The sequence below is a fragment of the Anomaloglossus baeobatrachus genome, chromosome 8, assembly GCF_048569485.1.
Source record: "Anomaloglossus baeobatrachus isolate aAnoBae1 chromosome 8, aAnoBae1.hap1, whole genome shotgun sequence".
Lineage (NCBI taxonomy): Eukaryota > Metazoa > Chordata > Amphibia > Anura > Aromobatidae > Anomaloglossus > Anomaloglossus baeobatrachus.
In genome coordinates, this window is record NC_134360.1 from 12,615,005 (window position 1) to 12,628,908 (window position 13,904).

Consider the following 13,904-nt stretch of genomic DNA (forward strand, 5'->3'; position numbering starts at 1 on the left):
TATGTCTTATATTCTAGGTTCTTCAAAGTAGCCACCTTTTGCTTTGATTACTGCTTTGCACATTCTTGGCATTCTCTTGATGAGCTTCAAGAAGTAGTCACCGGAAATGGTTTTCCAACAGTCTTGAAGGAGTTCCCAGAGATGCTTAGCCCTTGTTGTCCCTTTTGCTTCACTCTGCGGTCCAGCTCACCCCAAACCATCTCGATTGGGTTCAGGTCTGATGACTGTGGAGACCAGGTCATCTGGTGTAGCACCCCATCACTCTCCTTCTTAGTCAAATAGCCCTTACACAGCCTGGAGGTGTGTTTGGGGTCATTGTCCTGTTGGAAAATAAATGATGGTCCAACTAAACGTAAACCGGATGGAATAGCACGCCGCTGCAAGATGCTGTGGTAGCCATGCTGGTTCGGTATGCCTTCAATTTTGAATAAATCCCCAACAGTGTCACCAGCAAAGCCCCCCCACACCATCACACCTCCTCCTCCATGCTTCACGGTGGGAACCAGCCATGTAGAGTCCATCCGTTCACCTTTTCTACAAAGACACGGTGGTTGGATCCAAAGATCTCAAATTTGGACTCATCAGACCAAAGCACAGATTTCCACTGGTCTAATGTCCATTCCTTGTGTTCTTTAGCCCAAACAAGTCTCTTCTGCTTGTTGCCTGTCCTTAGCAGGGGTTTCCTAGCAGCTATTTTACCATGAAGGCTGCTGCACAAAGTCTACTCTTAACAGTTGTTCTAGAGATGAGTAGGTGTGTCCAAACTTTTGGTCTGTACTGTAGATGTCTGAAATTTCCAAGAGAGCACCCACATTATCACCCCATAGAAGGCTAGGCTTACTGTTAGGTGCGGCTATCCGACCGAGCATTGTATAGACCTGCAGTGAGAGTATACCAGAAACAGATCCTACAAAAGTATGATTATGTCTTCTTACTTCTTCAGGTTCCTGGTGGAATTTAATCTATGCAGTTGGTGGAACTCAGGCCATTCTGTGAAAGGTAATATCCTGTTTTTGTGTATTTTATTTTAGTAAAATGAATGAGAACTGTAAAATAGCCTGAGCACAAAAGGTCCAACAGCAAAGACCCTAGTTGGGAGAGGTCCAAGTAGTTGGATGAGACTAGCCCCCATTGTCTGACATGTCATAAATGTTCCATTATATATAATAGGTTACTCAATCTTATTCATACAATGAGGCTAAGCTGTTCCGTAAAGTATTGCGGATGGCAAATACACATGGCCAGAGCTTTCCCTGGTAATCAATAAGGGGAGCGTTTCTCTAGTGGAACGTGGTGAAGACCATTCAAGTCTGGTATTGCTTCCTCAACACTAGCTGTTACGCGGTATTTATAAAGTTCATTTCAATAGTGCTAAAAAGTTGGGCATTTCTCTACACGTGAGCAAAAATGTGGAACAGATGCGATCAGAAAAAAAAAAAATCACAAAAGTTTTCGTACAATTGTTCTAACAAAGATTAGGGATTTTCATCAAATTGCGCTAAAGGACGTAAATACAGAAGATCTAGTGTTTGTTCTTCATTTACTTCATATGTATTTCCAAGAAATAAAAAACAATTTGGAGCCAATTACTAAAGTCATTTCCAAACATTAGCCCCCTGCAGCGCACCATGATGCTTCAATTACGGATAATTCTAATTTTCGAAGGCGTTTTTTCCGGAATATATTTAGGAGATCATCATTGCCCCTGTGAGATTAACAGTCAGATTTTTACTTTACTTTATTTGTGCAAAAGTGAATCAGGTTTGGGCACAAGAGAGGGGACGTTTTTCATTCCTCCTTCTAACATGGACCATGATCTGCTACTTCTTTTGACTCGTAAAAGGGCCCCGGCCTTTTCTCCAGGACCGGATCATCCCACTTCTTCTGACCCCTGGCGTTTATGCAAACGAGAAGTATTGAGACATTTTTTGGAGTGGGAAACGGCTGTTGTGCACAGCAGAATGTTATCAATAATTGCTGCAATTAGAGCTAGTACTGATTACAGTGAACCAGATGCTGTGGTGAACACCATGGCATTAGACAGATGAAATGGATCAGTTCTGTCGCACCCAATTTTGCCTTCACTACGCGATTAAAGAGGGCCTCAATGGGCTGTTACCATGAAAGCCATGGGCCCATGGAGAAGACCAAGTTCAGACCACTGCTATGTGATCCCAGTATATCTATATATGCCCCTTGGTACAACAGTTCATGACATGGCAACTGATCACTTTGGGTTTGACCACTGGGATCCCTAATAATCCCAAGAAAAGTAGTCTGAATGGAGTAGAGGTGAAGTATGCACACCTTCACTCCATTTATACTTTATAGCTGTGGTTCCCAACCTTTCTGACCCTGAGAGCCACATTCAGCTCTGAGAGAGGGTCACCAGGCACATCCAGCTCTGAGAGAGGGTCGGCAGGCACATCCAGCTCTGAGAGAGGGTCGAGAGCCAAATCCAGCTCTGAGAGAGGGTCGAGAGCCACATCCAGCTCTGAGAGAGGGTCGAGAGCCACACTCAGCTCTGAGAGAGGGTCGAGAGCCAAATCCAGCTCTGAGAGAGGGTCGAGAGCCAAATCCAGCTCTGAGAGAGGGTCGAGAGCCAAATCCAGCTCTGAGAGAGGGTCGAGAGCCACAACCAGCTCTGAGAGAGGGTCGTGAGCCACATTTAGCTCTGAGATAGGGTCACGAGCCACATTCAGATCTGAGAGAGGGTCGCAAGCCACATTCAGCTCTGAGAGAGGGTCGCAAGCCACATTCAGCTCTGAAAGAGGGTCGAGGGCCACATCCAGCTCTGAGAGAGGGTCGCGAGCCACATTCAGCTCTGAGAGAGGGTCGCGAGACACATTCAGCTCTGAGAGAGGGTCACGAGCCACATTCAGATCTGAGAGAGGGTCGCAAGCCACATTCAGCTCTGAGAGAGGGTCGCAAGCCACATTTAGCTCTGAAAGAGGGTCGAGGGCCACATCCAGCTCTGAGAGAAGGTCGCGAGCCACATCCAGCTCTGAGAGAGGGCCGTGAGCCACATACAGCTCTGAGAGATGGTCGCAAGCCACATCCAGCTCTGAGAGAGGGCCGTGAGCCACATCCAGCTCTGAGAGAGGGCCGTGAGCCACATTCAGCTCTGAGAGAGGGTTGCAAACCACATCTAGCTCTAAAAGATGGTCACGAGCCACATTTAGCTATGAGAGAGGGTTGCGAGCCGCATTCAACTTTGAGAGAGGGTCGCGAGCCACATCCAGTTTCTGCCTCCTGTACAGTAGTGACACCCAAAGACCACGTTATCCATATAATGACATTTAAAACTTTTTCACAGAAATCACACAGTGGTAGTATACCAAGATCTGGTGGTCCTACCTTACCCCCATTGAGATCTGCTCTTCTGTGTGGGGCTACTCACAAAAGTCACCATCTGGAGACCTGCTTGTTATAGCTGTTTGCTAAACCTGGTGCTAATGCACTTAGCTGGAATACAGCTGAGAGCCACACATCATGGGCCCGCGAGCCACATGTGGGTCCCAAGCTATAAGTTGAAGACTCTTGCTCTATAGGATAGTTGGAGACAGTTGACTTTGCGAGTTGGGTGGCTTCCTCTCAGAGGTTGGATTCCTAGAGATCACTAAACTATTCCTTATCCTATAAAAAAAATCCTTAGCCCTACCAGTCCATAAATTCTATTATGTAGAAGAGTAAAAACATAAGCTAAAGTGTAATCATCAGAGGACATCACTCAATATGATGGCATAAGTGGCACTAAGTGTGAAAATCGGCATGCTCCTTCAGTTCCCTTGGCCTTGTTTGACTTATGCAGAAGACACCAAGTTGGTCTTCTACATTTTCAGGTGTCTCAGAAGTGAGGCGCTGGTCACATCTTTTGCTTTCCTTCGGGACAAACGTCAAAACATTTAAGCAAGGTCGTGAGACATGTGGCACTGTATTGGCAAACATTGGCCAATTGACTCAATTTGGAAATGCGAAAAAAGGTATGCAAAGTATTCAGACCTAAGATTCAATTTTGCATTGTGACCCACAGGCTTCAAGTTACGCCGCTCGATACTGTTAACGCAACAAAAAAGCAAATCATTACAGACAGGTCCTGTTCAAGACAATCCATCTTAGACTTAGTTCATGGAGTGGGCAGTGCAGAACAAGGGGCGGATATACCATTGGTGCCACCTGTGAGGCCGCGCAGGGGACCAAAAGGTCAGGGGCCCATTTCTACCTCTAAAGCAGGTGAAATAGAGCATTTTGATGAGTTATTGGACTGAAAAGGGCCCCCTATACTGTTCTGGCGCAGGGGCACTTTTCTGTCTTTGTCCGCCAGTGCTACAGAATATATGTGATTCTGCATTTATGGCTGCAGTCTGTCCCAAGAAACACTGCAGCGCTAATCAGTGAGATGTTGTGAACTTGGTCTCCGTCAGGTAGAGAAGGTATAAAACAGCCAGAAGCTTGGCTGCAATGTAGGAAACAATGGGAATTGGATGTTTTCCCTACATCGTATGTCTCTCGAATTAGCAATTGTCCTTCATTCTCCTCTTAACAGTACCCAATCTTTTCTTTGTATTTTGGCAGATGAGAAATCTTGGACACAAGTTGCAAATAGACACATTTGATGATCTTTTTATAAGAAATTGATATGTAGTGACACATGATGCCCTTAGACATCATCCACCATTTGTCAGTGTAATGGTTAAATGCTGAGTAATCGGCCATATTGCTAACTTGCTTGTGCCATGAGCTGCCCTGTTCTCGGTGACTACAGTGGTTGACCTTACGAAAGAAAAATTTTGATTCTACGCAAAAACTCAAGGATCTGGTGATGTTCCAGTCCTTGTCCACTTCTGTTGAAGGGAACCTGTCTCCTATTCACCTGCCGGGCCGTCAAGTCCTGTCCGATGGGCATCACTGGTCTTGACTCGGTGCCTCCTCTATCCTTGTGATTGCTGTCCTCCGTCTTGCTTCATGTGGATAACTCGTCCTACGTCATCCACAAAGTGTCCTCCATTGCGTTCCTGCGCATGCTCACTCTCTCCGCCCTGCTGAGGGCAGATCAAAGTATTGTAGTGCGCATGCGCGGGCGGTCTTTGACCTTTTCCCGTAGCAGGGCAGAGGGAAGTGTGCATGTGCATGAGCGCAATGGAGGACACTGTGCAGATGACATAGGACACATCGTCCACGTGAAGCAAGATAGAGGACAGCGATCGCAAGGATAGAGGAGGCACCGGGTCAAAACCAGAGACGCCCATTGGACTGAACCACCCTGCATGTGAGTATGTGACAGGTTCCCTTTAAAGAGTACTTGTCAGTTCACAAGACTTTATGCTGTTATGTGCCTGTGCATGAGGAATAATATTATTTCTACCCATTATACAGTATGCATCCTGCATTTTCACTAGTTTTACCCTATGCGGGATCTAACTTTAATTTGGCTGCTATGATGTCTCCCATGCACAGCACACAGAGATGCTGCTCTTGTTTTCTATGTAGCAGCAGTATGAAGGGCGCTATATTGGACTACTGAGCTGTGTAACTGTGAAGCCACCTATAAATGTGCTTGAAGTTGCAGCAGGATCTGTTTGTATCTTTCAGGTCTCACTGTACTGAGTGCTCCTCTCTCCTCCTTCCCCGCTCCATAGACTATAATAGGAGGTGTAACCTGATACCTCACCGCACCTGTCTGTTGCTTTGGACAATACATATTAGAGGCGTTTTTCATATTGGATGATGAATCCAGGAGGCAGGGGGGAGAGGAAGAAGTGGCTCATAAGTGGAGAAAGAAATGTATTTCTCTGATAGGATACATTACAAAGTTTCTTATATTCACTTGTATTATTCATTTCATTTAATTTAATTTAAATTAATTCATAATGAAAAATTTGTCGAAACAACAATGATCATTTAAATTACGAACTAAGGCGGATGCTTTCCTCCTTATCTTTTATTGTCTTATACCTCTGTGAATGCGAGCTGTGCGACAGAGTTTTGGTTTCCCCTGTCTGTCTATTTTTGTGTGTTTAATCTCACTCCTGTTCTAGTTTCCCCTGGGGGAGGAAGCATAGGATCAGGACTGCTCAGGAGCAAGGCCAAGAAGGTGACTCAGGCATCCCCACCTTTAAGAGTATCCTTGAGACTAGGGATAACATAGGGCCCCCTAGCCTGAGGGTCAGCCTATGAGCCCTGGTTTCCTACCACCCCCATAGTAATTGTGACACCAGGGCTTATTTTATTTGAAAAGGGGTGAGACATGTAATGACCGACAGTCGGCTTTCCTGATCTACATGTCTCACACTGGTAACGCCCCTTTTCATATAAAATAAATTCTGAAGGCGGAGACTCAGGGAGATCTGTGTCTGGCCCATAGATATTAACAGCTCATTTGCATATTAAAAAACCATGGATTTCTCTGTAATAAGAAATCAGATCTCAGATATCAAGGTGTCATTTTAAACAGCTTTCTAGGATATAAATGCCCATGTAGACGGCTTAGGAGGCTGATGCTACTGACATATTCCTGTTAAGAGTCATCATGCAAAAGATCATTAGATCAATGAAAGGTTTCCAACCATTGTCCAGGTATGTGCGCAAGATCGGACTTATCATTGCTGCAACCGGAGCAGCCGCACAGGGGCCACATCAGCTCCAAAACCGAAATGTGCATTATGAGGAGCTATTGGACTGCACGGGGGCCCATATATTGTTCTTGCACAGGGGCCCATATATTATTATTATTATTATTTATTTATAGAGCAGCATTGATTCCATGGAGCTGTACATGAGAAGGGGTTACATACAGAATACATATACAAGTTACAGTGGACAGACTAGTATAGAGGGAGGAGGACCCTGCCCTTGCGGGCTTACATTCTATAGGATTTTGGGGAGGAGACAGTAGGTGGGGTGTAGGTTGGGCGCCAGCTCCGCACGGTGGTGAGGCGGCTCCACACGGGGGTGGGGCGGCAGCTACGCACACATATATTGTCCTTGAACAGGGCCCCAGATATTGCTCTTGCACAGGGCCCATATACTGTTCTTGCACAGGGACCGTATATTGTTCTTGCACAGGGACCGTATATTGTTCTTGCACAGGGCCCATATACTGTCCTTGCACAGGGGCCCATATATTGTTCTTGCACAGGGGCCCATATATTGTTCTTGCACAGGGGCCCATATACTGTCCTTGCACAGGGCCCCATATACTGTCCTTGCACAGGGCCCCATATACTGTCCTTGCACAGGGGCCCATATATTGCTCTTGCACAGGGGCCCATATATTGTTCTTGCACAGGGGCCCATATACTGTCCTTGCACAGGGGCCCATATTCTGTTCTTGCACAGGGGCCCATATACTGTCCTTGCACAGGGGCCCATATATTGCTCTTGCACAGGGGCCCATATACTGTCCTTGCACAGGGGCCCATATTCTGTTCTTGCACAGGGGCCCATATACTGTCCTTGCACAGGGGCCCATATATTGTCCTTGCACAGGAGCCCATATATTGTCCTTGCACAGGGGCCCATATATTGTTCTTGCACAGGGCCCATATACTGTCCTTGCACAGGGGCCCATATATTGTTCTTACACAGGGGCCCATATACTGTCCTTGCACAGGAGCCCATATATTGTCCTTGCACAGGGGCCCATATATTGTTCTTGCACAGGGCCCATATACTGTCCTTGCACAGGGGCCCATATACTGTCCTTGCACAGGGGCCCATATACTGTCCTTGCACAGAGGCCATATACTGTCCTTGCACAGGGGCCCATATACTGTTCTTGCACAGGGGCCCATATACTGTCCTTGCACAGGGGCCCATATATTGTTCTTGCACAGGGGCCCATATATTCTCTGCACAGGGGCCCATATACTGTCCTTGCACAGGGGCCCATATATTGTCCTTGCACAGGGGCCCATATATTGTCCTTGCACAGGGGCCCATATATTGTCCTTGCACAGGAGCCCATATACCGTCCTTGCACAGGGGCCCATATATTGTTCTTGCACAGGGACCCATATACTGTTCTTGCACAGGGGCCCATATATTGTCCTTGCACAGGGGCCCATATATTGTCCTTGCACAGGGACCCATATATTGTTCTTGCACAGGGACCCATATACTGTTCTTGCACAGGGGCCCATATATTGTCCTTGCACAGGGGCCCATATACTGTCCTTGCACAGGGGCCCATATACCGTCCTTGCACAGGGGCCCATATACTGTCCTTGCACAGGAGCCCATATATTGTCCTTGCACAGGAGCCCATATACCGTCCTTGCACAGGGTCTCTCCTGTGCATGTGCAGAAAGTGAGTGATCACTGATCATTCCCTCGTTTTACATTGATCACATCTTCTCCTAGTAGTTAGCATTCCACATCAGCACCTTCATATGTGCAAACCTTCGTCTGTACTCGTAGTAACTGAAGCATGACACTTATGCCATTAGTTCTTCCCTTATATAATGGCTTCTAGTTGTCCGGTATCTGCAGAGTCATTGGTTGCACTTCAGATGCAGAATGTATAATACATCATTGTAATACCTGTAAGAAGTCACTTGGTGGCAGAAGGAAAAGCAAATGTTCTTAATCCTTGGATATTTCTGCTTCTTATTTCCTTTTTTTCAGCTCAAAGGCTAAAGCAGACTCTGGAGCCGTGTGACACAGAATATCCGGCTTTTGTATCGGAGCGGACCATAAAGGAGACGACGGGCACCATTTACTGTGATGATTGCACCAAGTAAGTCCTTCCCCAGGAGCCGGTGTGTAACGTGTCTGCGTTGCATTACTCCGGCGCGTTTTAATGAGTAACACGCCAACTCCCTAATTATACAAGCCGCTCCAAGGTGTCACTTGTAAAAATGTTTCCATTGCCGACCCCCATTTTTTTTTTTCTTTACTGGGAATAGTAAAAATAGGTTGGTATGTCGATGTGGTCGGCTTTGTAGCCGCATGATATCGAAAACATTTTCAACATTCAGCATATGATCTCAAGAGAAAATTACAGAAAATCCAAATGGTTACTTATACCAACATGCGTTCCGATGCTGCCGTGATTGCGATGAAATAGATATGGATCAATCAACTTTCATGTTAATCCAATGCGTTCACAGACCTTAGCTCACCTCCGTGCCCCGGTGCCCATTGGCTCCGTCCCATCACACATTAAATATACACTCATCACACTCTCAGGAACATCCTCTCCTGACCCCGACGTTCTCTAAATCCTGGTCTCTCCCTTCCCGTTAAATTTAAGCTACTAAAACAAATTGTGTATGAGTTCTTGATTCGCTTCCTCCGTACATTCTGCTTCTATAAGTTATCTTTGTAAGCCGAACACTCCACCATCTGGCGTCTCACCTAAGCACTCTGCCTGTATGGTGATATCTAAAATGGATTTGATTTAAAGGAATGGTTGAAAACAAGTGCAATTGTTAAGGCACTCAGTAGGTGAGGTGGTGCCTTCAAGCCCATGTCTTGATGGCCATATGGGTTATGGTTGTTGGTGCAGGAGGCAAATGAAGCACGTGGGTAGCCCCACGAAGAACTAGAAGCTGCAGACAAACAGGAGGCATCCTGAAGACCGCAGGAAGGTTGTCGTGATACTAGAAACCTCAGGCAGGTAGCTGAAGAACTGGAAGCTTCAGGCACACAGAAGACATCTTGAAGACCACAAACAGGGTTGCTGTTATACCAGAAACTGCAGGCAGGTAGCTGAAAAACTATAAGCTGCAGGCAAACTGGAGACGCCCTGGAGACCACAGTTATGTTGTGTGATACTAGAAACTGCAGGCAGGTAGCTGAAGAACTGGAAGCTGCAGGCAAACAGGAAACGTCCTGAAGATCGCAAGAAGTTTGCTTTGATACTAGAAACCGCAGGCATTTAGCTGAAGAACTGGAAGCCGTAGGCAAACAGGAGACATCCTGAAGGCCACAGACAGGTTGCTGTGATGCTGGAAACTGCAGGCAGGTAGCTGAAAAACTAGAAGCTGCAGGCAAACAGGAGACGCCCTGGAGGCCACAGTTATGTTGTGTGATACTAGAAACTGCAGGCAGGTAGCTGAAGAACTGGAAGCTGCAGGCAAACAAGAAACGTCTTGAAGATCGCAAGAAGGTTGCTTTGATACTAGAAACCGCAGGCATTTAGCTGAAGAACTGGAAGCCGTAGGCAAACAGGAGACATCCTGAAGGCCACAGACAGGTTGCTGTGATGCTGTTAACTGCAGGCAGGTAGCTGAAGAACTAGAAGCTGCAGGAGACATCCTGGAGACCGAAGGAAGGTTATCATGATACTAGAAACCTCAGGCTGGTAGCTGAAGAACTGGAAGCTTCAGGCAAACAGAAGACATCTTGAAGAACACAAACAGGGTTGCTATGATACCAGAAACTGCAGGCAGGTAGCTGAAGAACTGGAAGCTTCAGGCAAACAGAAGACATCTTGAAGACCACAAACAGGGTTGCTATGATACCAGAAACTGCAGGCAGGTAGCTGAAGAACTGGAAGCTTCAGGCAAACAGAAGACATCTTGAAGACCACAAACAGGATTGCTGTGATACCAGAAACTGCAGGCAAACCAGAGACATCCTGGAGACCACAGTTATGTTGTGTGATACTAGAAACTGCAGGCAGGTAGCTGAAGAACAAACAACATAGATATATGAAAACTCCATTAATCTGAAAGATCTTGTAGAAGACCTACCCAGCCCTCTACAGGTCTACACATAGATGCAATATAGTATCACTGCTGATTTATACAGTTGGACTCCTTCCCTTTTTAACTAAAAAGGCTTTTATGGTGCGACTCCACTCGATGGCTGGCCACATGCATCTGAAACTCCCCTCACTATGATGCCCAATAGCTGTATGATTTGGTTTCAAAATCTTATGGCCATTGGGCATTTTGGCAGGCAGAGTTTTGGATACACGCAGGATGTCTCCCTCTACGTCCGCCTAAGGCATCCATTTTTCACATACATTTTCTATCCGTGTACTTCTTTTAGTTTATCAGGCTGTTCCTATGTCCTTGATTTTTTGATTTTTTCAGATGCCTGTTTTTCTCGTACAAGTGTTATCCTTGATTTTTGCGGACAGCACTCGTACCTGTGATAGTCTATGGGGTAGCTCACTTTTGCAATTTTTTCTTCGGACCAAATGATCCGACGCACAAACACACATTGATATTGATATTAATCTGATGCGTGAGATCAAACTCGCCAACGAAAATCTATGGATCCGTGAAAAAAATCGGACAAGACTTGAATGTCGTCTATGTGCCGTCCATTATTCATGGCTTGTTTGAAGGAAGAAGATTGAAAAACTTTCACAACTGTTGAAACTCAGACCGAAGATTTTATGGTAAAAACTGAGACTAACCAATTTAAGTTAGTCGATAAATACATACATACAGTGCCTACAAGTAGTATTCAACCCCCTGCAGATTTAGCAGGTTTGATAAGATGCAAATAAGTTAGAGCCTGCAAACTTCAAACAAGAGCAGGATTTATTAACAGATGCATAAATCTTACAAACCAACAAGTTATGTTGCTCAGCTAAATTTTAATAAATTTTCAACATAAAAGTGTGGGTCAATTATTATTCAACCCCTAGGTTTAATATTTTGTGGAATAACCCTTGTTTGCAATTACAGCTAATAATCATCTTTTATAAGACCTGATCAGGCCGCCACAGGTCTCTGGAGTTATCTTGGCCCACTCCTCCATGCAGATCTTCTCCAAGTTATCTAGGTTCTTTGGGTGTCTCATGTGGACTTTAATCTTGAGCTCCTTACACAAGTTTTCAATTGGGTTAAGGTCAGGAGACTGACTAGGCCACTGCAACACCTTGATTTTTTCCCTCTTGAACCAGGCCTTGGTTTTCTTGGCTGTGTGCTTTGGGTCGTTGTCTTGTTGGAAGATGAAATGACGACCCATCTTAAGATCCTTGATGGAGGAGCGGAGGTTCTTGGCCAAAATCTCCAGGTAGGCCGTGCTATCCATCTTCCCATGGATGCGGACCAGATGGCCAGGCCCCTTAGCTGAGAAACAGCCCCACAGCATGATGCTGCCACCACCATGCTTGACTGTAGGGATGGTATTCTTTGGGGTCGTATGCAGTGCAATCCAGTCTCCAAACGTCACGTGTGTGGTTGGCACCAAAGATCTCGATCTTGGTCTCATCAGACCAGAGAACCTTAAACCAGTCTGTCTCAGAGTCCTCCAAGTGATCATGAGCAAACTGTAGACGAGCCTTGACATGCTGCTTTGAAAGTAAAGGTACCTTACGGGCTCGTCTGGAATGGAGACCATTGCGGTAGAGTACGTTACTTATGGTATTGACTGAAACCAATGTCCCCACTGCCATGAGATCTTCCCGGAGCTCCTTCCTTGTTGTCCTTGGGTTAGCGTTGACTCTTCGGACAAGCCTGGCCTCGGCACAGATGGAAACTTTCAAAGGCTGTCCAGGCCGTGGAAGGCTAACAGTAGTTCCATAAGCCTTCCACTTCCGGATGATGCTCCCAACAGTGGAGACAGGTAGGCCCAACTCCTTGGAAAGGGTTTTGTACCCCTTGCCAGCCTTGTGACCCTCCACGATCTTGTCTCTGATGGCCTTGGAATGCTCCTTTGTCTTTCCCATGTTGACCAAGTATGAGTGCTGTTCACAAGTTTGGGGAGGGTCTTAACTAGTCAGAAAAGGCTGGAAAAAGAGAATTAATCCAAACATGTGAAGCTCATTATTCTTTGTGCCTGAAATACTTCTTAATACTTTAGGGGAACCAAACAGAATTCTGGTGGTTTGAGGGGTTGAATAATAAATGACCCTCTGAATAAACTTTTCACAATTTAAAAAAAAAATAAAAAAAGAAATAACATTCTTTTTTGCAGCATTTCACACTTCCAGGCTGATCTACAGTCCAAATGTCACAATGCCAAGTTAATTCCGAATGTGTAAACCTGCTAAATCTGCAGGGGGTTGAATACTACTTGTAGGCACTGTACATACATATACATATATATATATATATACACACACAGTACAGACCAAAAGTTTGGACACACCTTCTCATCTCTAGAACAACTGTTAAGAGGAGACTTTGTGCAGCAGCCTTCATGGTAAAATAGCTGCTAGGAAACCACTGCTAAGGACAGGCAACAAGCAGGAGAGACTTGTTTGGGCTAAAGAACACAAGGAATGGACATTAGACCAGTGGAAATCTGTGCTTTGGTCTGATGAGTCCAAATTTGAGATCTTTGGATCCAACCATCGTGTCTTTGTAGAAAAGGTGAACGGAAGGACTCTACATGCCTGGCTCCCACCGTGAAGCATGGTGGAAGAGGTTTGATAGTGTGGGGGGGCTTTGCTGGTGACACTCTTGGGGATATACTGGCATTTTGTAGAAACTACTACAATCATTTGAAGTTTTCTACGCTCAGAAAAAACTCTTCTCACTGTAGAAATGATTTTGCATATGTAAAAACATAACATCTCGGTGGTAGAATCACATCTGGATTGGATACATTTTATACAATCAATAAATGCAATTTTTGAATGAAAGACAAGTCTATCGATATCATCTATTTTGCATTTGCCGTATTTACAACACTATATACGTTTTACAAACTTTTCCCTATTGTAGCGGTTTTATTTTTCTTACCATTATACCCTCTTCATATGTAATTTCGCTCAGATTTCTGCTTCTATCAGCTACAGATGTGAAGTTTATAAAAACTAACAAAAGAAGACAAGTAACTAAATTGCCAGTTCAGTTCCAGTCCAGAAGTAAAGATTGTCTGTGGCACAGGGATTTATTAGAATAACTATCGATTAGTCCATCCCCATCTAATTGGCTACTAAGGCATGAATCAGTGCTTTCTCCAAACGGTGTCTTTTATTATTCCCATTTTTTATG

At 45.2% G+C, this 13,904-nt stretch overlaps 1 protein-coding gene across 1 annotated transcript in view; it reads left to right on the forward strand.

Annotated features, from left to right (window-relative positions):
* CACNA2D3 (calcium voltage-gated channel auxiliary subunit alpha2delta 3) overlaps positions 1 to 13,904 on the forward strand; it is a 1,156,773-nt gene that overhangs the window by 1,109,631 nt on the left and 33,238 nt on the right. Inside the window, exons 34-35 of the mRNA XM_075321303.1 lie at positions 944 to 999; positions 8,626 to 8,737. Of these exons, the coding sequence (XP_075177418.1) occupies positions 944 to 999; positions 8,626 to 8,737 (168 nt within the window). The remainder of the gene's footprint in view (positions 1 to 943; positions 1,000 to 8,625; positions 8,738 to 13,904) is intronic.